Source organism: Nyctibius grandis, chromosome 2, assembly GCF_013368605.1.
Source record: "Nyctibius grandis isolate bNycGra1 chromosome 2, bNycGra1.pri, whole genome shotgun sequence".
Lineage (NCBI taxonomy): Eukaryota > Metazoa > Chordata > Aves > Nyctibiiformes > Nyctibiidae > Nyctibius > Nyctibius grandis.
In genome coordinates this window covers 123,630,831-123,657,111 of record NC_090659.1, presented here as the reverse complement: position 1 = coordinate 123,657,111, position 26,281 = coordinate 123,630,831, and the positions used below count along the sequence as shown (strand labels likewise).

Sequence of the window (26,281 nt, the reverse complement as noted above, 5' to 3'; positions counted from 1 at the left end):
TAACGACGTCCCCGTGAGATTAATGACAGAAATGGCACCATTTATGGCGTTGGCCTTTCCAGGAATGATAAGGGAGGTGAGGGTAAGGAGGAGGAGGTGACCTGAACCGACCCAGGCTTCAGCACTCGCTCTCCCAGGGGACGGCAGCGTGCTGGCACAGACCCCGTGGCCACGGGCGAGCAGTGTCTGCCTTCTGCAGCGAGCAGTATCCCACCGAAAAGGGGATGAGTCAGTCGGTGGAGGCACGGAGGATGGGTTGGGGGGGAAAGGGACCTTGGGTGGCTCCAAGCCCCACCATAGGAGAGCGGAGGTGCCGCCAGACCTGCAACATGTGGCGTGTCCAAGTATAATGGAGTTAAATCCACCTGGCAGCTGGTCACAAGTGGTGTTCCCCAGGGCTCAGTACTGGGGCCAGTTCTGCCCAGGGCAGTGGTGGAGTCACCATCCCTGGAGGGATTTAAAAGCCGTGTAGGTGTGGTGCTGAGGGACCTGGGTTAGTCGTGGCCCTGGCAGTGCTGGGTTAACGGTTGGGCGTGATGATCTTAAAGGTCCTTTCCAACCAAAAGGATTCTGTGATTCTATAAAGATGCTGACAGCCAGCTTCATGCTGAGCCCCGGGAACGAGGCTGCGGTGGGGTCTCTCTCCCCATCTCCCAGACTGAACCCTTTGATACACAGCTCTGAAACATCAAAAATCAGGGACAGCATCAGCCCCCCTGAAGCATTGGTGCAAGAAAACTCAGGGCAAAGCGGAGGCACCGTGCAAATGCAGAGCAGCAACTTTCGCATGGTGCTGGCCAGCCTCCAGGGAAGCCAGGGCATGACCCTGCTCTGCGTCCTGGGATATCTCCTTCGCCTCCATTCCTCAAGCTGCTTGGACTGATCAGTTATTTTGAAGCCCACTTGCTCCTGGGAAACGCTGCCATCCCTTCCCGAGTGACGGCAGTGGCTGCGAATAATCATATCATAGAATCACAGGATGGGTTGGGTTGAAAGGGACCTTAAAGATCATCTAGTTCCAACACCCCTGCCACGGGCAGGGACACCTTCCTCTAGACCAGGTTGCTCCAAGCCCCATCCAACCTGGCCTTGAACACTGCCACAGAGGGGGCAGCCACAGCTTCTCTGGGCAACCTGGGCCAGTGTCTCACCACCCTCACAGGCAAGAATTTCTTCCTAAGATCTCATCCAAATCTCCCCTCTTTCAGTTTAAAACCTTTCCCCCTCATCCTATCACTCCATGCCCTTGTAAAAAGTCCCTCTCCCGCTTTCCTGTAGCCCCTTCAGGTACTGGAAGGTGCTAGAAGGTCTCCCTGGAGCCTTCTCTTCTCCAGGCTGAACAGCCCCAACTCTCTCAGCCTGTCTCCATAGCAGAGGTGCTCCAGCCCTCTGATCATCTTTGTGGCCTCCTCTGGACTCGCTCCAACATCTCCATGTCCTTCTTGTGTTGGGGGCCCCAAAGCTGGACGCAGCACTGAAGGGGGGGTCTCATGAGAGCGGAGCAGAGGGGCAGAATCCCCTCCCTCGACCTGCTGGCCACGCTGCTGGGGATGCAGCCCAGGACACGGTTGGCTTTCTGGGCTGCAAGCCCATGTTGCTGGCTTATGTTGATGGTGCAAAGCCCATCAAGATGTGCTGAAGACCTGGTGGTTTCTTCTGGTGTGACCCACTAAGTGCAAATCTTACCCCAAGTGTTAGGATTTAAACTCAAGAAAATCAGATCCAGGCAGGCAAAACTGCCTTGACAATTCCTCCTGAGTCCTGGGGCTGAGAGAGGGGCTCTGAGCATCGTTTCTGAGTGAGTCGCATCCCTTGGGCAGGGAGCGAGGAGGGACCAGATGGATCCATCGCGCAGCCTGACCATGGGGATCCAGCGCCCCAGCACAAAACAAGCCATGTTGTGTGAACAGAGGGTGGCCGTGGGGGTTTCACATCGCCTTTCAAAGCGGCCAGCAGCCACAAACTCTTTGCCTCCCGCAGCCGTTGCTGCAGCGACTCCCCCACCCGCTCCCCCATGGCGGGGCTGGCTGAGCTGGCGCCGCAGACCGGCCGATAGAGCGTTGGGAGAAGAGGGGAGAGACGGTCTTTGCCCTTCTCCTGTATTTTATGGCTGTTCCTTATGCAACGGCATCGTGTTGGGGTTGCAACGCACCCAGGAGGATGCAACTTGAGTTACCCTGAAAGAGCCAAGGGAGTATCAGAGAGAAAAGCAGGTGCAAGGACCAGTGAGGAAGAAGAGGGTCTGATAAACCATCCCTTGGCCAAATGTTTCTGCACCCAGGGAATGTAATGTGGCAAAGGGTGCGGGGGGACCGTGATGGATGTCAAGAGTGAAGCACGTTGGGGATTTGTTTTGTGAGTGCCAGGGCAGCTGCTCTGTGCTGCCTCCTCCTGCCTTACCCTGCTCTTTGGTGGGTGAATCTGGAGGACCATGTTAGTCTTCCCTGATGGTTCCCCTGCCGGGTGATGGGGACACCGTGCTGCTCCTCAGTGGGGATGACACAGGGAGGTCCCCTCCTACCCCAGGGTTATAAACCACATGGGTCACCCTTCAGGGAACCACGCAGCATGTGATGCTTCTGAACCCCAATGAGTTTTGTGGGGACTCAGAGTTGATGCTCCATTTTGGGTCAGCAAAGGTGTTTCCCACCACTGGGGCTCTTAAACTTGTGCTGTGCCCCATGACTCCCAGCCTCAGCCACAACACTTGTGCTGCAGATTTGTTACCACGGAGGCTCTTGGGTGACACTTGTTGTCACCATGATAAGTCCAGAGACACCACCAGGTGCTTCTCACACTTCGCATGGGTGGGTAGCCCAGGCAAGCAGAGCCAGGCTGGCCAGAGGGAGCTGCTGGCAATGAGACCTCCCCTCCCCAGCACACTGACGTGGGCAGTGGCATTGCCTAAAGCTCTCGCACCCACCTGGGCGCACCCAGCCCACCCTTCCTGGTGCAAGGAGAAAGCAGAGATGGATGGTGCCCAGTGTTGGGAAACCACTGTCTCGCTCTGCTCCAGCATCACCACTGACCTTGTGCTGGTCCTCCCTGGGCTGGGACCTGCCTGCCAGCTTCTTCATGGTGGCAAAGAAGATGAGACAACTTATAGCTTCCCTGGGTTGAGCCGTTCCCAACGCTTGGGGTGCTCTGGGGTGCCTACAAAACACAAAGACCTTGGGTGAGAGGTGGGGTTAGAGCTCAATATATTTAGGAAACATGGGGAACAGAAGAAAGCGGCAGATGCTTCCCACCTAGGGGACCATCGTCCATGCAGCCAGGAGCTTGGGGAATGAAAAGGAGGAGCGGGGCTGGGGGTTTGCCCCCCCAGCTCACTGCCTTCCAGCACCAGCCCAGCCCTCAGGAGCAGCCTTTGAACATATCAGCTCACCACCAGTGAGAAACCAGAGGGCTGTCACCTGCCCGCTGCCCTTCACGGTATGATCCAGGAGCACTTGAGTCCTGGACACCGTTACAGGTGCACACGTGGCCAGCGGGACCCTGGCCTTGACTGCCAGCAGAGCCACCAGCCCCAAATTTAAGCAGGTTTAGTGGGTTTTGGGGCACAAGACATGATGTGAGGGACGGGTCCTTGTTCACTTCACCCATGGCTGCATTCGGAGGGGATGAGCCTCCGCTCAGCAGTGCCTCGCAGCCTCTCTCAACCCTACCAGCCATCATGGCACATCAGTGACATGTCCCTTCTCCCTTCTCAGGCTTAACCAGTACATAAGCACAGACCTGGCCCACCAGAAAGCCCCACCACACCCAGGGGGAAATATGGGGGTGTCTGCGAACACCCACCCTGTTGATGTACGCAGAGGACCCAGCATCGGGGACTGGTGTGGCAATAGGAGCAGAGGGCCTGTCCTCGATGGCTCACACGTAACCCTTGGCTGGCAGGGACACGTTTCCCTTAGGAGGCTGCTGCAAAGCCTAAGTGTAAATAATGACTTAAAAATGAGACAGGAGCAATGCTGGAGATGAGGTGATCCCAGGGAAGCGGATATACAGAGGCCGCACCTCGAATCCCATGTTCAGTTTTGGGCCCCTCGCTACAAGAAAGACCTTGAGGTGCTGGAGAGAGGTCTGGAGCACAAGTGTGATGAGGAGCGGCTGAGGGACCTGGGGGTGTTTAGTCTGGAGAAAAGGAGGCTGACGGGAGACCTTATCGCTCTCTACAACTACCTGAAAGGAGAGTGTAGAGAGGAGGGGGTCGGTCTCTTCTCTCATGTAACAAGCGATAGGACGAGAGGAAATGGCCTCAAGTTGCACCAGGGGAGGTTTAGATTGGAGATCAGGGAAAATGTTTTCACCGAAAGGGTTGTCAAGCACTGGCACAGGCTGCCCAGGGCAGTGGTGGAGTCACCATCCCTGGAGGGATTTAAAAGCCATGTAGATGTGGTGCTGAGGGCCATGGTTTAGTGGTGGCCTTGGCAGTGCTGGGTTAACGGTTGGACTTGATGATCTTAAAGGTCCTTTCCAACCAAAACGATTCTATGATTCTATACTGGGGCACCAAATCCCACATCCCGACCATCCCCTTACCCCTGCTGGTGTGTGCCAGCTGCCTTCAGCACGCAGCCTCCCAAAGAAACACAAAAAGCTGCTTTTCACATTGCTCTTGGAAACTGAGCAACATCAAAGGAAACGAATCCCCAGCGCAGCTGCCAGGAGAGGGCATTACAGCCCCAGGAAGAGAGAAGGACCTGCCCGGAAAGTCTGGCGAGCTCCCTGCTCACCGTGTTCAAGCTACAGATCCTCCCAAAAGATGAGCTTGGGAACGGAAACCTGGAAGTCTTCTGGGTGCTGCTAAAAACAAGGAACCCAGTAAAGCATCATCTGCACGGGGTGCTGCAGTTTTCCCTGCAGTGTGTGATAAGGAACATCTCTGTTGCAGCTACCAGCGTATTGCTTCTCCTACCGCTAATTCCCCCATTTAGCTCTCAAACAAACTAATATCCTGCAGTGTCACACAGAATAACTGTTCCCACCAGGATTTAGCTGCCAGTTCGCTGCGTCTGGCTCAGACCTGAAGCTGTGTGTTCCCCAAAGCTTCTCTTCATGTTTCCTCCCCAGCTCCCAGCCCCGGCAGATCAGCTGGCCTAACACAAGGTATCACCCCTCCCTGTAAGCCTTACCCCAGAGTCACATGGGAGCTAAGAGGACAAGGCACTAAAGTTACGAATGAAGAAGTAAAACTTTAAAGGTCTGCGGGATGTGCCACAGTAATACCAATAATTGCATCCCTGAGATCATAGAATCACAGAATGGTTTGGGTTGGGAGGGACCTTAAAGATCATCCAGTTCCAACCCCCCTGCCATGGGCAGGGACACCTTCCACTAGACCAGGTTGCTCCAAGCCTCATCCAACCTGGCCTTGAACACTGCCACAGAGGGGGCAGCCACAGCTTCTCTGGGCAACCTGGGCCAGTGTCTCACCACCCTCACAGGCAAGAATTTCTTCCTAAGATCTCATCCAAATCTCCCCTCTTTCAGTTCAAAACCATTCCCCCTCGTCCTGTCACTCCATGCCCTTGTAAAAAGTCCCTCTCCAGCTTTCCTGTAGCCCCTTCAGGTACTGGAAGGTGCTAGAAGGTCTCCCCGGAGCCTTCTCTTCTCCAGACTGAACAGCCCCAACTCTCTCAGCCTGTCTCCAGAGCAGAGGTGCTCCTGCCCTCTGATCATCTTCATGGCCTCCTCTGGACTCGCTCCAACAGCTCCATGTCCTTCTTAGATTGGGGGCCCCAGAGTTGGACGCAGCACTGCAGGGGGGGTCTCACGAGAGCGGAGCAGAGGGGCAGAATCCTCTCCCTCGCCCTGCTGGCCACGCTGCATAATCACAGAATCAACCAGGTTGGAAGAGACCTCTGGGATCATCGAGTCCAACCATTGCCCTGACACCACCACGTCAACTAGACCATGGCACTAAGTACCATGTCCAGTCTTTTTTTAAACACCTCCAGAGATGGTGACTCCACCACTTGCATCCCACAGGGTTTTCCCTCCTGTGCAGATGGAAGAAAATGAGGCACTGGGAATAGAGAACCGGGGCGGGCTGTATTTTGCAGCCAGGACCTCTTGACCAGGACTGCTGCAGAAGCTCATCGTCTCCTTTGCCATGGGTCTGCCTTCCCACACGCAGCTGAGTGTGTCCTTCCTTTTCTCTGTTTAAAAGGTGCAACCACAAACCTGCTGCGCACGTGTGAGCCGTTGATGAGAGCACCACTGAACATCATATTCTGCTGTTTTGGACCTCAGAAATGCACGCACAATGGACAGGTACCAAGGTTTGAAAGGGTGACCCATGCCTCGGCCAACTTCATTAGGGGCTTCCTAAGTGGAGACTTGAGACCTCAAGTTTTAGAGATGTTTGGTTAAAGGCTGAAATCTTCAGAAGTATTTATCTGACTCCAAAACTGATTCAGCTATAAAAAAAACCAACTATTTTTAAATTTGGTTATGAATTCACCTTTGAGGAAAGCTCCCTAGGGCTGTGAAGAGCCTTCAAATGAGTTATACTTCACTGAAATCAACACCAACCATTTCTCAAAGCCTTGAAATCACTCATTGTCCAACATCTCCCACCACCAGCAACTGCTGGGCAATTCAACAAAGTCCATCTCAACAGAAGAGGCCTCCAAGGCACAAAGTCCCCCCAGAAAGCATGGAAAACAGTAGCAAGTTAGAGATACACTGGGCATCCTCTATGGGGCAGGAGGTAGAGCCACCAAACACAAACCCAGTAGCATTTTTAGGGGCACTTTCAAGGGTATGTGACCAAGAGTGTAAGTTTGCCTGGTACCCTGCTTTGTGAAGCTGAGGAGAAGGAGGTGGTGGTGGTGGCCCAGTTAAATTTCCTTTCTCCAATGGGACAAGGACAACCAACATGGGATGCTACCACATCATGGCAAAGAGAATTGCCCACAATCCCAGCCAGCTGGGCTGCAGTGTTCCTCGTGCTCAAGTGATGGGGCCCTTCATCTTTGTAAAATCCAGAGAATCAGGACTTTCCTCTGGCTTTCCTGAAACAGAGCTGTTGGAAAGCAGTCTTCAGCTAGAGCATCTGTTCTGGGCAGAGGAGATTTTATGAAGTAACATCAATTACCTTATTCTAGTTGGTTATGTTAAGTCCTGTGCAAGGTGTTCCCTTTTCTTCCAGCACCCTCTCTAAAACCTGGCTCATCACCCAGCTCACTCGCAAGAGCTCAGCAGAGCTTCTCGCTGCTCCTCACCCCCATGTTCCCCAGAAGCTGACCTTTGAAAGTCCTCTCAGCACTGGGTTGGGTTTCTCGGACTTCAGAGTAAAATATCCAGGTCAGATGTATTACGAACAGGAGAAGAACTGCAGCAGGAGGGTTGTGGCGGCACACGTGTCCTCCCCAAATCATGATGCTCCTGCGTCCCACTGCAACGAGGCACTCATGCAAACACGTATGTAGGATGATAAACTCCTGCTCTTGTCATCAGCCTCATCCTACAGACCCTGCAAGAAAAAGTGATGCTGGGGAAGGTGGTTGTAGGTACCTATCCCAAACCCTCCCCTGGTTTCCTCCTCTGTACGAGGAGCAAGAGACACCAAGCTCTACCTGGGGAGAAAACAAGCATACAGAAGGCAACAATTTCCCTCACCAACCACTTCCTCCTCTTCCTCCTCAAGCCATGGTCTAGATCCTGCTTCCAGACTGATGTTTGTCAGAGCATCAACTACATCTGAGTGGTAAAAATCATACGTGATGCAACATCTTTTAGCATAGTCACTTTGCTTGATCAAATAAGAGCTGATGAAGATAGATCAGAGAAAAACAACCCCGCCTTTAAGCACCCCCACTCAGTTCTACTGCCACTGCAAGGGCCACTGAAACAGCAAGGGAAGGAGAACCAAGTAATTCATTCAGGTTTTATTTAAGGTTTCAGTTTTATTTTTAATATGGCTGAGCTGATCTCACACATTAAACAAACCCAGCACTACAGGAGAGTTACGCCAAGGCAGCATGAAGAGAAACACGTTATCTAGCTGATTTTAAAACGGCCACAGCCCCTGTATTCCCAGGTGGGACACGACACGAAGACATCTGTTGACAGTTAAAGCTGCAGTCAGAAACCAGCAAGTGCAGAGCAAAAAGTCCCCTTCACAAACACGAGACCGAAGCCCGGCGGCTGCTGACACGATCCCAAAGCAGTCCTGGTCGCTGTACCCATGCCACAAGGCAAGAGGGAATGAGCTGCTTGTGATCCACAGAAGCGTCTCAAATTTTCTTCTGCCATTTCACATACCCGCAAAATCTGGCTCTCTCTTCAGTTCCTTGGCACGTCAAGGCCATCTCCTCCGCTCCAGCTCCGACTTTGCCTTTGCAGCTGCGTTTTGTCACTTTTGCAAACCTCCAGCTCTCAGCATGGTCTGTGACTCAAAGCCATATTGCTGCTCCAGGCTCCGCTTCCAGCAGCTCTTCCTTTCCCAGGCTCCTTTCTGCTCTCCTCCTTCAGAGATGTTGCTGCCTTGAGATGCAGCAGGCTGCTGTGGCACTCCCTGAATTTCCTCAGCAATTGTGTAATTGAAGTTTTAACCTTTGCTTCTTCCTACCCCAGCATCCCTTGGACCAAGTCCATCTTCTTCTGTAGCTCTTCCCACCACTTCTCTGCCGGCATCCATTCTGGCAGCGAGTTTCTGACCTGCTCCTGTCTATATTGCTGCTTCGTTACTGTCGCCTATTCCCTGTCAAAGTTGGCAGCTGCTTCTCCAAGATCCCATCTTTGATGTTGTGTGCTGTCATTAGCAACAAATGACGAGATCCTAGAGCATTAGTTATCTGTACACTTGATCCAGTTGGGCTTACAAGCCCAAAACACATCTACAAGCTCTCTATTACTGTTGAAGACATTAAAAAGTCTTGTTATTTTGTGGTGGGAAAATGGATAATCAGACTTCACCTTTAACAATTTTAACATTGAAGATGTCATCATCCACTGTATAAATGGATTACCCAAGCTCTTAATTAGGAATGAGGTTCAAAGAAGTATTATTCTTGGACTTTGGTCTGGACCAATTTTACTGTCAGCCAAGGATGATAGGCTTTAAGGAAGCGAGGACCAACTTACAGGCCGTTGCAGTCCACTCTTGCACAGTACTTTGCTGCAAACCTGCCCTACTTACACCAACCTGCAGCATTTTGAGAGACAGATGGATTAAGATACTAACAGTGATCTCAGCTAAGAAGCGACAGCCTTTTACACACCTTACATTTCTGACCAGGCAACATTTTTTGGCACTTTCTCAAAACCAGGCCCCTGAAAAGGGGCATCAAGTTGGAAACAAAACACTGCGGCAACACCAGTTGCTTTGCAAAATAGCGGGTTTTGTGTCGATGTGGTGTTTACCCCCCAAGCGTCTTCTCAAGCCCTAACCAGATGGTTTAAGTCAAGTAAGCGTCTCCACGGAAACCTCCTTTCTCAAGGAGCCTCCTTGATGGAGAAAACCGGGCACCCCTTTTGTTTAAAAGGGGGACGCAGTTTGGTAGGAGCATAATGCCTGTCTAGAGAAGAGCCTGGAACGCCGACTCAGCCAGATTTATGTTCTTTAAAACCACATCCATTCAATTAAGACATTTTAGGGATGGCTAACGGTGTGCTATCGCTGCTGCAACTAAACCAGCAGGTTCTGCCGTCCCCTCCATCCCTGCCCTGGCTTTATACTCTCAGCATCACAACTTGCCTTCTTCAACGCACACGGGGTTTGTTTATCCCTCTCACACACAAACTCTTGGTCCCGGTGAACCTCAAATCAATTGTTAATTAAAGAAAACCTAGAGCTAAAATAATACAACTCAATGCCCATTCTTGAAATATAGGAAGCATCTCGTTGAAGCTACTAGTAGCTTCTTAAATAAGACAATATTCCATGTTTTGGAAAAGAAGAGATGAGTTTTAGCCTCTCTCTCCACCAAGCCCTATGTAAGCTGTAGCATGTTATATTATTTCTGGTATAGGATTGCTTGAGATCCCTGAAAAAGGAAGCCAATTTTCTGAAAGGCTACTCGAACAATTGAATATTTTATGTTCTAATATAGAGGAGAGACTTTAATATTAATAGGCAAATAAATAATTAAGGGCTGTGATTAAAAATGGTTTCAACAGGCGAATCAGTTCATAGAGTATGTGAAAAAAAAAAAAGCAAAGCCACTGAAGTTCTGTAGTCAGTCGCTTTCAAATCACAGCAGAGTCAAGATGTTCTCAGAAAAATAAGCCCCAGAGGTAAATTTTTAAGTCAGAGTCACTATTTAAGAGCTCTCTTTAGACAGGAAGGTGCCGTAAATGGCTACACGAAAGCTAACACAGGTGCTGATGCCGGGCGACGTGCAGATGAAGAGCGACAGGAGGAAAGGACATATCTCAGAACAACAACAAAATCCCATCCTCCTAAGCTTAAGGTAGTTACAACTTTTTTTTTTAAGATTTTCTGAGAACATAAAAACAGGACATGCCTGTTAACATGAAACTAGGTCCAGACACACTGTAGCAGTCGCCTCCTTTTCCCACTCATCACAGGTGGGGAAAAAAAAAGCCTGGGACAAGATGACACATGTCTGTGGTCACAATCTTGCAGCTTGCCAGTGGAGAACAAGAGGTTTTTGGCAACCCCCCTCTCAAGCAGCTAACAGAAACCAGGCAGGACCAATTCAAAGTGGCAGTCAATGAGAGAGAAGCACCTCACTAGCATAAGGAGAGGGACCAACAGTCATTCGTATCGATTCCTTTCCGTTCTGCAACAGAGAATCCAGAAGAGCGACTTAAACACATTCAAATAACCTTTGCTACCTTCTTTGGGGAAATTTAGCAGAAAAACAAGCGTGCTCGCAGATAGGGCGTACCTGCATTAAGGTTCTCATCTTAATGGGATGCAGAGGATGGAGTGGGGAAGGGAGTTAAAGAGTAAGTCAGAGATATTAAACACCTCTGTGGATCAGATTTAATCCTGTGCTGTCAAAAAAAAACTCGATTCCAAATCTGTAAGACCGGAGCCATGTGAGATTTTAGACCAAGTGAGACCTAGCCCCCAATTCCTTCCTTCCCACGTATGCTATCTTGAGTCTTCCAGAGGAAATATGAACAAAGTCCTTATCAAAGGGAATTATTCAAGGGTAGTGGCCTTCCATTTCGCACTCTCCACCTAAGCTCCAAGCAGAGGAACTCGTCAATAGATCACATCCCTCTCCAGGCTGGCAGCTTTACTGTTTTGCCTGAGGAATTCAGCCTTGGATACAAGCTTTGCGAGTGGAAACTCTCAATGTTACAGGGAGATGAAATATATATACAAAAAGGGAGAGAGGCTGCAGGTTTTGGCAATGGACTTCAGCCTTGTGTCAGTGACCACCCTGGAGCACAAAGGATGGGAGAAGGCACCACAGAAGCAAAAGACCTCACAAACTCTAGCTACATCCAGTAAAACTAGTGTAAGAGCCATGTATTGTGGAGCAAATAGGAAAAATATATTTGAATGAAAACTCAGGTGCAGGGAAGAAAGAGCTGAGCCAGCAGCAGGTCTCAGCAAGAAGCAGGAATGAGTTTCTGTGCAACACAAGTGCTTCAGAGATGAGAGGTTACTCCAGAATGGCTTTAAACTCACCCCATAAATAACCAGAGCAGTACAGAGAAAGCAGCTCCCCCAGTTATAGTACAGATCTTTTATCGATTTTCTCTATGTGTAAAGTTACTCCCTTGAGAGCCACTTGCTATTCCAAGAGCCTACAGAAGAAGGGGTAAGAGACAAGGTTGTATTACTTCATCCTACACATTCCAGCACCCAGTGACGATACGAACAACAACCTCATCCGACAGACTTGTCTGGTGACAGTGAATTCTCCAATCCCCCCTCAGCCCCAGGTTAAGAAACGCAGCAGTCATTTTATTAAAAATCAGTACACAGTTGAACATAAGCCCAGTGTTTACAACCAATCCCTCTAGTAGTTCCAGGTTTCCTGTTGTTTTATAGACTATTAGCAACCAAAGGAATCAGTAGCATAAAGAAACCACCATCATTTCAAAAAATTAATGTCCCCGTGTCTCCAAGAAAGCAGCATCCACGATCGGTTTGTTTTCCATTGGACTTGCTCTAAGAAACAAGAGTTTTCAACATCCTCTTGCAGGCAAACCTTATCTTAACAGTAATTGCTCTGTTTGCTTTATCATACAGGGCAAGGGTCTCTAAGAAGCCTCACAACGCTGACAAAATAACCCTAAAAGAGCTCTCTGTCAATTTTTCCTGTGATTTACCTTCTAGAACATCAGAAATGTTTGAGATTTGTTTAACTAGTTGAGTTGAAACTAAAGGGGGAGGGCAGCCCCCAATTCACACAATTGGCCAAAGAGATCATCCATAAATAAGTTCTCCAAAGGCTGCAGGAAGCACGCAGAGGCTTTCTCCATGCTCCCTCGAAGCATCCAGCAGTGCTGTAGGAGGGATGCGTATTCACGCCCTCGCTCCCCTTGCAGTTGTTACAGCTGTTCACATTTCTGCTGCCTGCTTCCTTCCCTCCTCAAGTCATCCAAAGCACCGAGCAGCCTCAGGGGTGTTAATAGCAGCTTGCCAGAAGCAGGAAAAGTCCAGCCAGCAAAAGATTTAATTTATTAAGATAAACATGGTCTAAGGCTCCACATTATTTTTAAAAATAACCACAGTAAGAAATATGAAAACAAACTGGCTTCGCTACGTGTAGGTCAGGTTCAGACGTTCTCAGAAAGATCTTCTCAACCATACAAAATACTCTTCCCCTCTTACGCCCATCACGAGGATGGAAAGACAGTTCACTTTGTAAGATCAGCGCTGTCCCTGTTGCGTGCCCTTCCACGTTCAGTGAACAAAACCTCTGCCACCCTTCAGGGCAGATCAAAGTTTTAAGAACAGCCCTGTGAAGAAGGAGCAGAAGGGGAGAGGAGCAGGTAATTCAGTCTCTGAAATGAACATCTAAAAGTCTTGACATGATGACTGTGTTGACTCCACCACTTTAATGGTTGTTCTTGGCTGCCTCTTTAGCTGCAATAATCAGAGGAGTGAGACTAGACAGAGGCTTTGCAATTTTCAGGAACTGGTGCTACGAAGAAGAAAAAAAAGAAATTTAAAAAGAAGACAAAAGAAAGTTAAATTTTTCAGAACATGCTCCAAAACTCTGGTGGCTACTCAAAATACTGGCACCTAGACCCATATGAAGTCTAACAACCTACCTGAACAGGTGAAACCAAAAGGTCTGTTACCACCAAAATTTTCTGGGTCTTGCCTGAAGCGATGAACAGATTTACACCCAACACATGCTAAACTCTCCAATGTTTGTACATGTTCAAGACCAAGCAAAACTCAGCGAATTCCCCTGGGGAATTATAAAGTCCTGCAAAATTTATAGTGAAATTCTGCGTGGAAGGAAGGTGTGTTAAAACAACCTGTGCGGTTCAAACACAAGGCACAGAGCTTCCTGCAGGAATCACCTCTTGTTTCTCTCTTCCCTGTTATCACAGGTCAGGTGAAAGCATCGCCTTGGCCTTCTACAGATATTAGAGATTTGCAAAGCAGCTGGAATTTAGGACAGCAGCACAGAGCTTGCAACACAGAACCACTCAGTCTCCTGTACAAGGTGCTCTGTTCAATAAAACAATATGGATTATCAAAACAGCTCTCAGATGAGAGTGAAGGCATGTAGGGCAAGGCCACAAGCTGTTCTGAAAACAAAAAGCAACTATATCCCACAGGACTTCTACGCATCAGAAGGGATCAATCACCCAAGGGAACATGCTCCAGAGATGGGAAAAAAAAAATCAGCGGCTAAAAGGTAGTTAAAAACAGGCAGAAATGTTGCAGTCAATATGTTCTCCTGCTCCAAGGAACAGAACATTACTTCTCTCTGATATTTTGGGGCTGGGAAGTCCAGGAGAGAAAGTGATCTTTCAACTACTGCCATTCTGCCAGTGATTAATGCTTCATTAGAGTCTCAGAAGGCAGCAACATATCCAAAACTGAATCCACTAGACAAACTAGTGGAAAGAAAGCAAAACATAAAAGGGAACTTTATGTTCCCTCAACCTCGTGAGACCCTCAACCTCAGTCTCACGGTTGAGGTCTGAGTGCCCCTGACCACAGATTTATTTTACAAAGAGCTACATTTTCCACCTCCATGGCAAATTTGACAGAAGGAACACACAAACTGCTCCTCTCACCCCTGTTAGCAAAAAGCCTGGCAGCTTGGCCCTCCCCATTCACCAAGAGCTCAGACTAAGACACCAGGTTTTCAGTGGAGTAATTGATGATGAGACACTGGCCCAGGTTGCCCAGAGAAGCTGTGGCTGCCCCCTCCGTGGCAGTGTTCAAGGCCAGGTTGGATGGGGCTTTGAGAAACCTGGTCTAGTGAAAAATGTCCCTGCCTATCGCAGCGTGGTTGGACTAGAGGATCGTTAAAGGTCCCTTCTAACCCAAACCATTCTATGATTGAGATATCTCACAAGCTTTGTTCCATTACCTCTGTAAGCAGTAGTATCTGGCAAAATGTGGCAATGCCAAACTGCTCCAGTTAATGCAAGCCATCCATATTCCAAAGAGCTTTGTGATCCCTTCACCAGAAGGGAGACAACCAGAACATCCGACAGGTAGAAGCCCTCCTGCTCTCCAAATTAGAACAAGCATGGCAAGACCATGACAACACATACAGATGTCATGGTCAGTTGTGTGAAGAAGCCACAGGAGTTAAGGGGCTCACCATCTGGCAGGCCCGGGGCACAGCTATTATTTGAGGTTGGTTACAGAACATGCTGCACAGCTGCTGCTAGTAAAAAGTACAGCATAAAAAGGGAGCAGTCTGTTAACACTTTATTATAGATTTAGGTTTTGGGGTTAGGGGTTTTTTTTGTTTTTCTGGCAGGTTACCTTAGCTGTGCTTGTGCTTTCAGCTGATGCAGTATTTAAGACCCCAAACAAGATCTCTCCATAAACCTGGCCTCACTCAGGATTGCATGATTCAGCCCCGTTCCCCATCACCTACCTGCAGTAGCTCTTTCGCAGAGCCTCTCTTTTCCACGTCCATTTCAAGACAGCGATTTAAGAAGTCTCGGAATATGGCTGAAAGCTTTTCTGGATTCTGCAGTTCTGGAGTCCCGTTAGTAGCAATGAGATACAGGGCCTAAAGCAAAAGCAAGCACCAAAGAAACAAGAGGTTATGAAAGTTAGATTCCATCTCTGGATTAGAGAGACCCATTTCTCCTCCCCCCAGTTAAATGGGGAGGAAAAAAACCCCACCTTATCAGGGTGACTAGTCAATGCTTAAGTTTCAGCAAACAGAATAGCTGCCAGCCCTGTTTTTATGTGGATGGGATCCAATCCTTTATTGTTTTACCCTTGTAATCTGGGTTTGGATCCTGCAGCCCTCTCAAGGGATTAGGAGGACAAAAACAACATTCCAGACCATGTTTACATAGGGAAGTTAACTGGCATGACTCTACCCGTGCTAGACTCCTGCAATAACTGTATCCTCATGGGAAGGTACCCCTGAATAAACGGGAGATTTTGTTCTGTCTGTACTTTGCCTGAGTGCTCAAGGCCTAAAAAGTCAATTTGATAAAGATGCAGTTGGCTCCTTACAAAAGATGTCCTGCAGACCCTCAAGCAGCTTTTAACATCCTGCAGAAACAAGCAGTTTTGTTACTGCTTGAGGACAAAGCATTCACAGAATCACAGAATCAATCAGGTTGGAAGAGACCTCTGGGATCATCGAGTCCAACCATTGCCCTGACACCACCATGTCAGCCAGACCACGGCACTAAGTGCCATGTCCAGTACATTCACACACAGCCCCCTCTCTGAGGATCAAGGAACTCAGAATTCATCCATTTCAGGACTTCACACAAGGAACTTCCTGGGAGGATTTTCGAAGGAAACAGAAATCTGTCAGGGACTCGTTAATATGCAGGCCCATTGAGCACGTCCCTCTGCACATCCCATGGGGGCAGTCTGACAGCCTGGGAATTGGCACAAGTTAAATAAGGTCAAAGTACTGTTCCTTAACCACCTTGTTTAACTCCACACCCAGTTTCTTTCTTTTCCCTCTTCTTTGCTCCTACTCTTCTCTCCCCAAAATCTCTTTCAGTGCAAGAGATGGAGACAAAACAGAATTTTTCTAGATCCCCTCATCCTGTGTAGCTGAGGGAGAAGCCATAAACCTGGCTTGTATTAAGCGCATTTACATCCCTACAAACTGACAGCATCTCCCCTTTCATTAAAAACTAAACAAGGGAAAGACATCAGGAGGCTTAAGCCCTGTCTAAAGACTTATTAAGCTTGTAACTTTATTTGAAGCATGCAAGGAGGAACAATCCACCAGTAGGAAAAAGCTCCATTCATAGAATAGTAACGTGTCATATTTTTGAACTTAAGGAGAACTCTTCCCCACTCACAGGGCACAAGGATTCAAGAAGTCATCTGCTTTAGTGCCATCAGGTGCTCTTTCTGCCTCTATCATCATCTCCAGAAAGTGGGAAATTATGAGTATGCATGATCTAAGTCATCAGAGCTGACCAGAGGGTCTGCACAGGAAGAACCCACACCTCTGCTACCCACAGCAAACTATGGCTTTTAACTAAAACTATCTCAATCTTCTCACTACAACATCTAAGGAGATATGGGGCTGCAGGTGGTGAAACCACACTGGAGGATTCACCTGCCTCCTTTAGAGCCTAGCTTCACCAACAGGCTCAGCGAAGACCTGAGGGCAAAAGCTACTCGCTTACTCTCAGGGGGTTCTCATTGAGGTAGGGAGGCTCTCCTTCGATCATCTCGATGGCCATTATCCCCAGTGACCAGATATCCACTTTGGGCCCATACGCTTTCCGCGTCACCACTTCAGGTGCCATCCAGTACGGGGTGCCCACCATGGTGCTGCGTTTGCTCTGCTCAGGGGTGATCTGGGCACAGAAGCCGAAGTCAGCTGGAAAATTAAAGAGGGGCGGGGGGGAAGAAACAGACACAGGAATCAGCAAATTTCTCCAAAAACACCACTTAGTGATGCCAGAGCTGTAGTACCCGTTACCCTGCTGCGCTGTCTGGTGCGTGGCTGCTGCAACTGTGAAAGGAGGGGTGGTTTTGTGGCTAATAGAGGAGATGGTGTCGAGAGGTAAGTTTCTAAATCTGACTCACTGAGGCCATGAGGGTTACAGAGCTGCTGCCTTGTCTGTGTGAACGATGGGGATCAGTAAATAACCATATATGGATGCTGAGACACTTGATTGTAGCATTATGCAGCTGTAATATGCTATGTAATATATGGTCTAAAGACTGTTCTTGGGTATGTGGAAATAGAAATTAATGCACAGTCTGATCTAGATACACCCCCCAACCCACATACCGTGTTGTCTGGTGATATTTTCAGTTCCAGAGATATTACTTCCCCAGTAGATATATCATCTCTCAAACAGGATTTTCTTTGCAGAGCAAACAGTGTTCAGAATAAATCTAAAGTACCTAAATTTATACTGATTATTTCTTTGAATAGACAGAAAGATGGAGAGCCTTCACACAAAGATTGCTGGGTCCTATGTCTTATTTGCATTTGACTTGCCAAAAGAAAACTAATTCTGTTCTTGTGAGCCCAGCAGAATCAACACAGCAAGATGTACTGCCCATCCTGACCCCCTATGGCACCGTGGGTCTAATTTTAGGCAGAATGATGAAAATTAAACTGATCCCTAGCTGAGTTTTCATCAAGAGTAACAACCAGGAAAGGTACATATGGTTCATAAGCAGAGCACATTTCCAGCAGAGCCCATAAGCAGCTCAGGTCCAGAAGGTTACTGCATCATACCCACAGGGACTTTTCTAACTTTAAACTACAGCCTGGTACCTGCATACTGTGCTCAGAGAAGTTACTCCATAAGAACAGAGCACTTTGGCCCTGATCAGCTATTCATCGCTAACACTCCAGAGATCTGACCGTACCAGAGTACAGCTTTAGTCTAAAAAGCAATTATGTGCAAAAAAAACACCCCACCTTCTTACTCAGCATATCTGCACTGTGTGAATTTTGAGTCATATCTGCTGTCACTGTAGACAAAAATAGATTTATTTATGCCTGTTGGGTGCTAGCCAACAGAACTGAGAGGAAGAGAAAGGGAGCACAATTCTGTTAAAGCTGTAGGTGGAAGATAATCATTCACTGGTCTCCAGACTTATCTCTGCATGGGCAACGACAAGCACAACAGCTACCTTAGGACCTGAGGGGCAGAACAGTCTCAAGGTCTTCATTACTGGTGATAACACAAGGAGGAAACAGCATTTAGAGTCCAGTCTGGGTTGGTGTTGTAAGATTAAATGTCTTCTAGTTACACAGTTTTCAATTCTCCCTCCAATCCCCCTGCCCCCCAAGTACCTGCAGTATTTTCCAGACTGAAGAGATCGCTCACAAATAAAAACTTCTGGCCCTACACCTCCAAACCCAGCTTTCTAGGCTGTAGTAGCATTAAAATACTGTTATTTTAGTCCACAAAAACAGGTGGGCCAAAGCTAAACAAACCCCAAAGCTCACTTCAAGTCTGGTATCAGTTCACAAGGATTCATGCTTGCCAATCTCCATTAAAACCAATGCCACACAAATACCTACAGGAGCATTTCTACAGCCTCTTCATCACCACAGCATCAAGCATCTCAAACACCCATCTCCCTAACAGGCCTGGCCCAGAGCAGGTAACAGGCCTGGGTTCATAACTCAAGTCACCAGCAGCAATGCTCCCTGCATACTTAGTTTGACAGAGCCATCCATTCCCAGCAGGATGTTGTCACTCTTGATGTCTCTGTGAATAACTTGGTTTGAATGGAGGAATTCCAGAGCTTGGAGACACTGAAAAAAAAGAAAAAATAATTGAGATATTCTTACTGTGCATGAAATCACTCACCAGTCAACTAGCCAATTAATAGACTCTAACAACGTGCATTTTGAGTAGCAAGGGCTTAGTGCCTTAGAGTCTTTCATACATTCAGTATGTGCAGGACTACAGAGAGATATCCCACTGGGATCAGCAGGTTCTAGGAGGACAAGTTAGTCTCAAAAGACCTGGAGAACAGGCACAACCAAGGGGATTCCAACCCCATTTTGCACTCCAGTCCTCCCTCTAGGGTGAAACATTTTAGGATTGTACGCTGCAACCTCCCAGATGAAATCCATCCTCTGAAGGAATGACTGTTGCATTACAGACAGGTCGTGGAAAGCCCATGTCCCCTTCCCAATCACAGCTCCCTCCGAGCCTGAGTGCTGCTTTACCTCTCGGCACACAGCTGCGATCTGTCCTTCATCCATGCAGGTCTCCGTCACAACATCTGTCAGGGAGCCTCCTGCCAAGTATTCCATGACCACCCAGAGCTCTTCTCCTACAAGGTAACTGAAGAGCCAAACCCAGATTTTAAAATCAGCAAGTATGAGCGTGCCACCGTTCACCTAGCCAGAGTGCACTGGGTTTTAAAGCTGTCTTAGAAGTGCAGAAGAACCATGAGGCTCTAGCAGTGTATTTAACAGTACTGGGGCACCAGGTACTCGTGGTTCTTCCTATACACGGAAGGATCTGATCACAACCTGAATGAGCAGAGAGAAGGGTGAGTGCAGAAAGTCGAGGAGAGAGGTAAGGGGAGGGCAGGCTACAAGCTTCCTGGCCATAAAAGCAAGGTTGAATTTTTCTGCCACAGAAAGGGCCCAGACTAAGATGGAGATCCGACCTTACAACTCCTGCTGCTGCTGGAGGAGAAGGGGAAGAGCTACTAGCCAAGGATGGGGTCTGAGTGTGCAGCCCAGATATTTGGTACACAGCGTGGCTTTTGAGGGCTCTGGCATCAGAAGAGCTTCGTTACTACTGGCATCCTGCTGTCCTAAGCAACTGCCTACTTTACCTAGGCCCAGCGACAATCCCGGGTGACACAATGGATGGCTGCCCACGAACAACTAAGAACACTTCTTTTTTTTAAAGCATCATGAATTTGAAAAAATCACCTCAATCTTTTTCAAGCTACCAAACTAGTTTGGGATTTTGTCTGAAAAATTCAGAACCGTTCATAAGGGCAAATGAGAACTTCTTGCTGGATGCAATAGCAATTCTAAAGACTTAAAATAAAAAAAAGGGAAGTCCAAAAAGGGCAGGTCTTGTCCAAAAAGGCCTGTACGAACATAGAGAGGAGACAGCTGAGGGTAAGTTTTCTCAACCATTTGGGATATTCTTCTCTGCTGGGAGTGTGTGCGCTCATGTCTAAAAGTAGACCTGAGATGAAGACATCAGCATTAATTCATTTTTAAAATAAACAATCCAACCCAAACCACCAACCACTTCTGTCTGTTTGGGCCCATCTGGAAAAACATCAACACAACCTTCCATGACAGATACATGAGGATGACACATTCCTGAAGGAAGGAATCATCAGCTTGAAAACCCACCTTCTCAGTCTATCCTCCATTCTAAAAATGAGTGGAGAGATGAGTCAAGAGAGAGGGCAGAGAATCTAATTAAAAGCTTCTGCTGGCATTAGAGTTCATCAAGCAGATGCTTCCTTTGCTATGAAACACTGATCCTACTGAAGAACGAATAGTGAATTTGCTAAGAACCAAAGGCAAAAAGCAGGAGAGGTTCTAGGGAACAATTAGCTAGAAAGCAACAGTGAAGGAGAAAGAAGTTATTAAGCCCAACTTGGCACGGAAAGTAAACAGAGATGAGTGAGACATCACAGGAGTGGGCAGGAGGTACGCTTTGAGCCCAAAAGAACACACTGCCAACACCTGAGCTGATGACAAAACTCCCTCAAAATAAGAACTGTAGTCTGAGCTGTGTGACAGGAGTGTTACAGTTACGGAGAGCTTTTAATATTGGAGACAAAGATGGTATCTTGGTTTGGTGATGCTGAAGACTATGCAGGGAGGCAGAGTCTGGAGTTTCTTTCAGGATACAGAGCACAAGGACACAAGGCTGTGCTCCCGGTGCAGACAGGTCTCCAGCTCCACTATGGAAGAGAAGCTGATCACTGGCAGATTTTTCCCCGGCAGCACAGACTTCAGCAAAAGCAGTCTCAGCTGCACAGCAGCCCCTCAAAGTGAGAGAGGAGCAGCAGAACTGCTTTCAGAAGCACTCCTGCCAACTCTGTGGGGCATCTACCTTCTAACGGACTCTGAAAGCCACTCCATCCACACCCTACCTTCCTGCCCCTATGCTGTTGCTACTTCTTCATCACTTCTGCCAAATCAGGCTCTCTCCAGATTTTATCAGCACCCTCTCAACAAATCGGTGTCACCTTGGACATCCCAACTCTTCCCTTCGTTGCCAATAGCACCCTCTGCAGCCCAAATACACTTGACTTCTGTGATTCTGTGTGACTGTAAGGACCAGGGCAGAACGGGCTCCACCCCTCCTGCATGACAATCTCAGGTTGCACATGCTGGGAGCAAGCTGGTATCTCTCCGCAGCCAAAAGCGATGAAGCAAGCCAAGAACCACACTGTGAACCAAAGCTGTGCCATGAGCAGCCGAAGGCTCACGCCAAGACCCAGGCACCTCAATAATTGATAGATCTGACATAACACGCAGGGAGGTGGAATTAACAGTGGCTCCCCGCCAGGTGCCGCCAAGCAAATGTCATTTCAGAAGACTGGTGGTACCGTCTCGGGGATCTTTTCACTCTCTTGCCACAGCAGAGGCCAGTTTTAGTCACTGCCTGCTCAGTGCATGACTCAAAACCATTCTCTCAGCAGTTCCAGAGACACCACAAGGAAGTCTACACACCTACGTGCTGCTCTCCATGTGACGTCAGGTATAGCATGGTATTGCACCTTGTCACAGCCACCTTCCAAAACAAGGCTGGCAGTAAAAGCAAGCTGATGAAAGCCTTTGAGGAAGGAGGTGGTCTACAGCTTCTCTTCATCCATCTGCAAGAGCAGGTAATGTCTGCTCCTGTAAGGTGTTCCTCAGCTTCCACTTACACACCTTAGGAAGGTGTCCACCAAGCCCTTCCTATCACAAACACACACCAGTCAGTCATAGTCCTTTTTTACTGATAAACTTCATAAAATTTGGTTTTGCCCAGAAGAGCAAGATCATTCATTACAGATTTCTGCACCAGTAACACGCCCCCAACATGCAAACATGAAGTTAGCCTGGAAAGAGATCAGTGTTTTCTTGTAGCATGACTGTCGCACATCTTCAGCTTTATTCATTGACCTTCCAGCCCTAGTTGAGTTTGGGGCTGGCATGAGGGTAGCAGTGGCTAAAGTGAGGTTTTGTGGGGTTTATCAGGTTAAGGAGAGTTCTTCAGACATAAAGAAACCAAAGGGCAGGAGATTGCTTTGCGTAACACTGGGCATCTGATGCCTGTGTTCAGATGCCCGAGTTTAGAAGCCGGGCTCTGAGGGCCTCCTTCACGCCGTAGAAAGAAACTGGCACCTCCAGAAGGTAACTCAGCACAAGCGGCTGCTTGTCTGCACAGGAAAACTAGTGTCACTGTCTTCAGAGCAGGATGCTTCTAAATTCAGGTCCTAAGTACAGCTGAATTAGGCCATGTCATTATCTTAAATGTCACAGCACACCTTTGTGCAACACCAGCCACTTACACTGCGGCAGAAAAGCCATCTGAAGCATAAATGCACTATTTGCACAGTGATATCTGGGGGGACAGTAAACCAGCCAGATCTCTTAACCACGAGCAAGCAGGCCATGCAGGTAAGAGAGGATAAAGCACAGGAAACCCTGGCATAAGGGCAGGAGCTGAGGCAAAGAGAAGCGAGAGAGCTGGTTTATACTGATGACTATCTTGCAGCTCCCATCAGGGACTCAGAAGGGGAAATACTGCCAAAAACAGAACCACAAAGAAGAAACCAAATCCCACAGTGGCAAGTGCGTCCTTCCTCGTACTTCAGAGGTGACCTTATTGCAGTCTACAACTACCTGATGGGAGGTTGTAGTGGAGTGGGAGTCGGCCTCTTCTCCTGGGCAACTAGCGATAGGACAAGAGGACATAGCCTCAAGCTTCGCCAGGGGAGGTTCAGGTTGGACATCATTAGGAAGCATTTCTTCTCAGAAAGGGTCATTAGACATTGGAATGGGCTGCCCAGGGAGGTGGTGGAGTCACCATCTCTGGATATGTTTAAGAAAAGACTGGACATGGCACTTAGTGCCATGGTCTAGTTGACATGGTGGTGTCAGGGCAACGGTTGGACTCAATGATCCCTGAGGTCTCTTTCAACCTGATTGATTCTGTGATTCTGTGATTCTGTGATGCTGCAGTATACAAGAAGTACTTTTTTTGGCTAAGACAGTAAAAGCCTGTTAAAGAAACCTGTTAAAGAAACAGCTGATAAGTTTTTGATGTACACACAGAACAAACAAGTGTGCAAATACTTTCTCAGATTTCCAAAGTTGATTCTAGGTCACATCCCTCCATCGCACCTTCAAAAAAAAAAAAGGAGCTGCCAAGATTAAAGCCTGCAGCTCACCCAATCTAGGCACTCTTTACCCCACAAGAAGCCAAACCTGTAGTTCATCAGGACTGATGGATTCTGCCACGAGTGCAGACTCAAAATCCTGCTGCAGCTTGACTGGAACTGGCTATATCTTTAACAAAAGGTGAATAACACAGGCTTGACCTGACAATGCCCCAGTGTTATGTTGATGGTGAATCCAAGCCACCATGCAATGCTTTTGCCTGTTGGGCTTTCAGTACACCCCAGATTTCAACGTTGACAGTTTGTGACTGGAATTCAAACACAGCAGATGCAAGAATTCCTTGCACTTTCAAAGGCAGCTCCCCACCCTCAAAGAAGCACATTTACCAGTTGCTCTTTCCGAAGCAGCCAACCTCCAAACAGCTGATGATGGCGGCACTGCTACCACCACCCTTATGTACAGCTTTGACATCCTGTGGGGAAGAGCTCTCAGCCACATTTGTTTGCAGACTTGGGCATTTTACTGCCTTGAGCTAAGTGACCAGAATTTTCATGGCTACACACGTTTATTTTGAAAACAGTTTACACTCAGCACAGCAGCCACTGTGCTCTGTTGTTGTCCTAGTCCAAAGGACATCAGCTCATAGAATCACAGACTGGTTTGGGTTGGAAGGGACCTTAAAGATCATCTAGTTCCAACCCCCCTGCCATGGGCAGGGACACCTTCCACTAGACCAGGTTGCTCCAAGCCCCATCCAACCTGGCCTTGAACACTGCCACAGAGGGGGCAGCCACAGCTTCTCTGGGCAACCTGGGCCAGTGTCTCACCACCCTCACAGGCAACAATTTCTTCCTAGTATCTAAGCTAAATCTCCCCTCTTGCAGTTTAAAACCATTCCCCCTCGTCCTGTCACTCCATGCCCTTGTAAAAAGTCCCTCTCCAGCTTTCCTGTAGCCCCTTCAGGTACTGGAAGGTGCTAGAAGGTCTCCCCGGCGCCTTCTCTTCTCCAGGCTGAACAGCCCCAACTCTCTCAGCCTGTCTCCAGAGCAGAGGGGCTCCAGCCCTCTGAGCATCTTCGTGGCCTCCTCTGGACTTGCTCCTACAGCTCCATGTCCTTCTTCTGTTGGGGCCCCAGAGCTGGACACAGCACTGCAGGGGGGGTCTCCCGAGAGCGGAGCAGAGGGGCAGAATCACCTCCCTCGACCTGCTGGCCACGCTGCTGGGGATGCAGCCCAGGACACCGTTGGCTTTCTGGGCTGCCAGCGCACGTTGCAGGCTCATGGTGAGCTTCTCGTCAACCATCACCCCCAAGTCCTTCTCCTCAGGGCTGCTCTCAATCCATCTCTCTGCCCAGCCTGTGTTTGTGCTTGGGATTGCCCCGACCCACGTGCAGGGCCTTGCACTTGGCCTTGTTGAACTTCATGCGGTTTGCACAGGCCCAGCTCTCAAGCCTGTCAAGGTCCCTCTGGATGCCATCCCTTCCCTCCAGCGTGTCGACCACACCACACAGCTTGGTGCCGTTGGCAAACTTGCTGAGGGCGCGCTCAATCCCACTGTCCACGTCACCGACAAAGACGTTAAACAGGACCGGTCCCAATACTTACCCCTGCTCAAGAACAAGCAGAGCAGGTCTGTGCACAGATAAGCTATTAGGTGCAGGTCTTGCAGTAAGGAGAAGCAGGGATTCAAGGAGGAGCTATCCCATATGGACGTAACACATCTAAGGCTGAGCAGGGGTGCCACAACATGCGTATGAGCCCACAAAGCCCAGCTCTGAGCAAGGAATGACCCTGTTCCCTCTGTCTTCCAAAGATTTCTTACGTCTGTACCAGGTCACCATTTCTCCCTTCTTCACAGCCACAAGAAAGCAACCTTGCTTGGTTATATGTCGTATGTTATTCACCCCCATCACCATTGTGCTACTGTGTAGAAAACGTCAGCAGACAGTCACAGGAACAAGATTACCACCAGCCTGGGAAGGAGTTTGCTCCTCCACAAGCAGAATGGCAGCATTGCTCAGTGGGAGAGGAAAGAAGAGGAAAGCAAATACAAATAACACAGTTTAAACTATTTCTATTTCTCCTCTAGGAACAGGAAGGAAACAGCTTGTTTTGTCAAATTTGGCAAAGGAGACAGCTGAAAAATGGAGTCCTGACAGCATACTGCTAATGCCCTTGCTGCCAGCATCTCTAAAGAGAGCCTAGATACCCCTTGAATACCGATTCAGACCCCTGTTTCTCCTAGGATATGGAGAAAGACCACCAAAGCCACCCACACCCCAACGCTGGCACATGCATTAAGCAACGCAAGGTTGTCCTATACCTGCATTAAGCTGAGACAGGATCATTTAAGACAGTGACAAGGAAGTGTTTTCCAGAATCCCTTTGTGAACTCTTCAAATCATGACATACCTGTCCAAGTAGTTGACAATGTTGGGGTTTTTGTTTTCCCTCATCACAAGGATTTCATTAATAATCAGTTCTTTTTTGGGCTGCTGCTGCAAATTCATCTGTTTGATTGCAACCTGCAAAGAAGAAAGACCAAGTAAAGAATTATTACAGGAGTCCCCTAGAAACCTGCCAGTACCATTGTTGTTTATTTTCATCCCACATTCACGTGAAGCAAGAAAACAACTTTTTCATCATGGGTTGCTCAGCCATTTAATAACTCTGCGAGTTGCTCAGAGGTGACCTTATTGCAGTCTACAACTACCTGAAGGGAGGTTGTAGTGAAGTGGGAGTCGGCCTCTTCTCCCGGGCAACTAGTGATAGGACAAGAGGACACAGCCTCAAGCTTGGCCAGGGGAGGTTCAGGTTGGACATTAGGAAGCATTTCTTCTCAGCAGGGGTCATTAG

At 48.4% G+C, this 26,281-nt stretch overlaps 2 protein-coding genes across 3 annotated transcripts in view; both read right to left on the bottom strand.

The window, feature by feature from the left end:
• CLNS1A (chloride nucleotide-sensitive channel 1A) overlaps window positions 1-26,281 on the bottom strand; it is a 368,760-nt gene that overhangs the window by 211,249 nt on the left and 131,230 nt on the right. The window lies entirely within an intron of this gene.
• The window catches only part of PAK1 (p21 (RAC1) activated kinase 1), a 76,502-nt gene continuing 62,387 nt past the window's right edge, over window positions 12,167-26,281 (bottom strand). For both annotated transcript variants that reach the window (XM_068420812.1, XM_068420804.1), the window contains 6 exons: window positions 25,838-25,950; window positions 19,278-19,395; window positions 18,758-18,857; window positions 16,756-16,952; window positions 15,015-15,152; window positions 12,167-13,082 (listed from right to left, as the gene is read on the bottom strand). In XM_068420812.1, coding sequence (XP_068276913.1) covers window positions 12,996-13,082; window positions 15,015-15,152; window positions 16,756-16,952; window positions 18,758-18,857; window positions 19,278-19,395; window positions 25,838-25,950 — 753 coding nt within the window. In that variant the 3' untranslated portion in view covers window positions 12,167-12,995. The remainder of the gene's footprint in view (window positions 13,083-15,014; window positions 15,153-16,755; window positions 16,953-18,757; window positions 18,858-19,277; window positions 19,396-25,837; window positions 25,951-26,281) is intronic.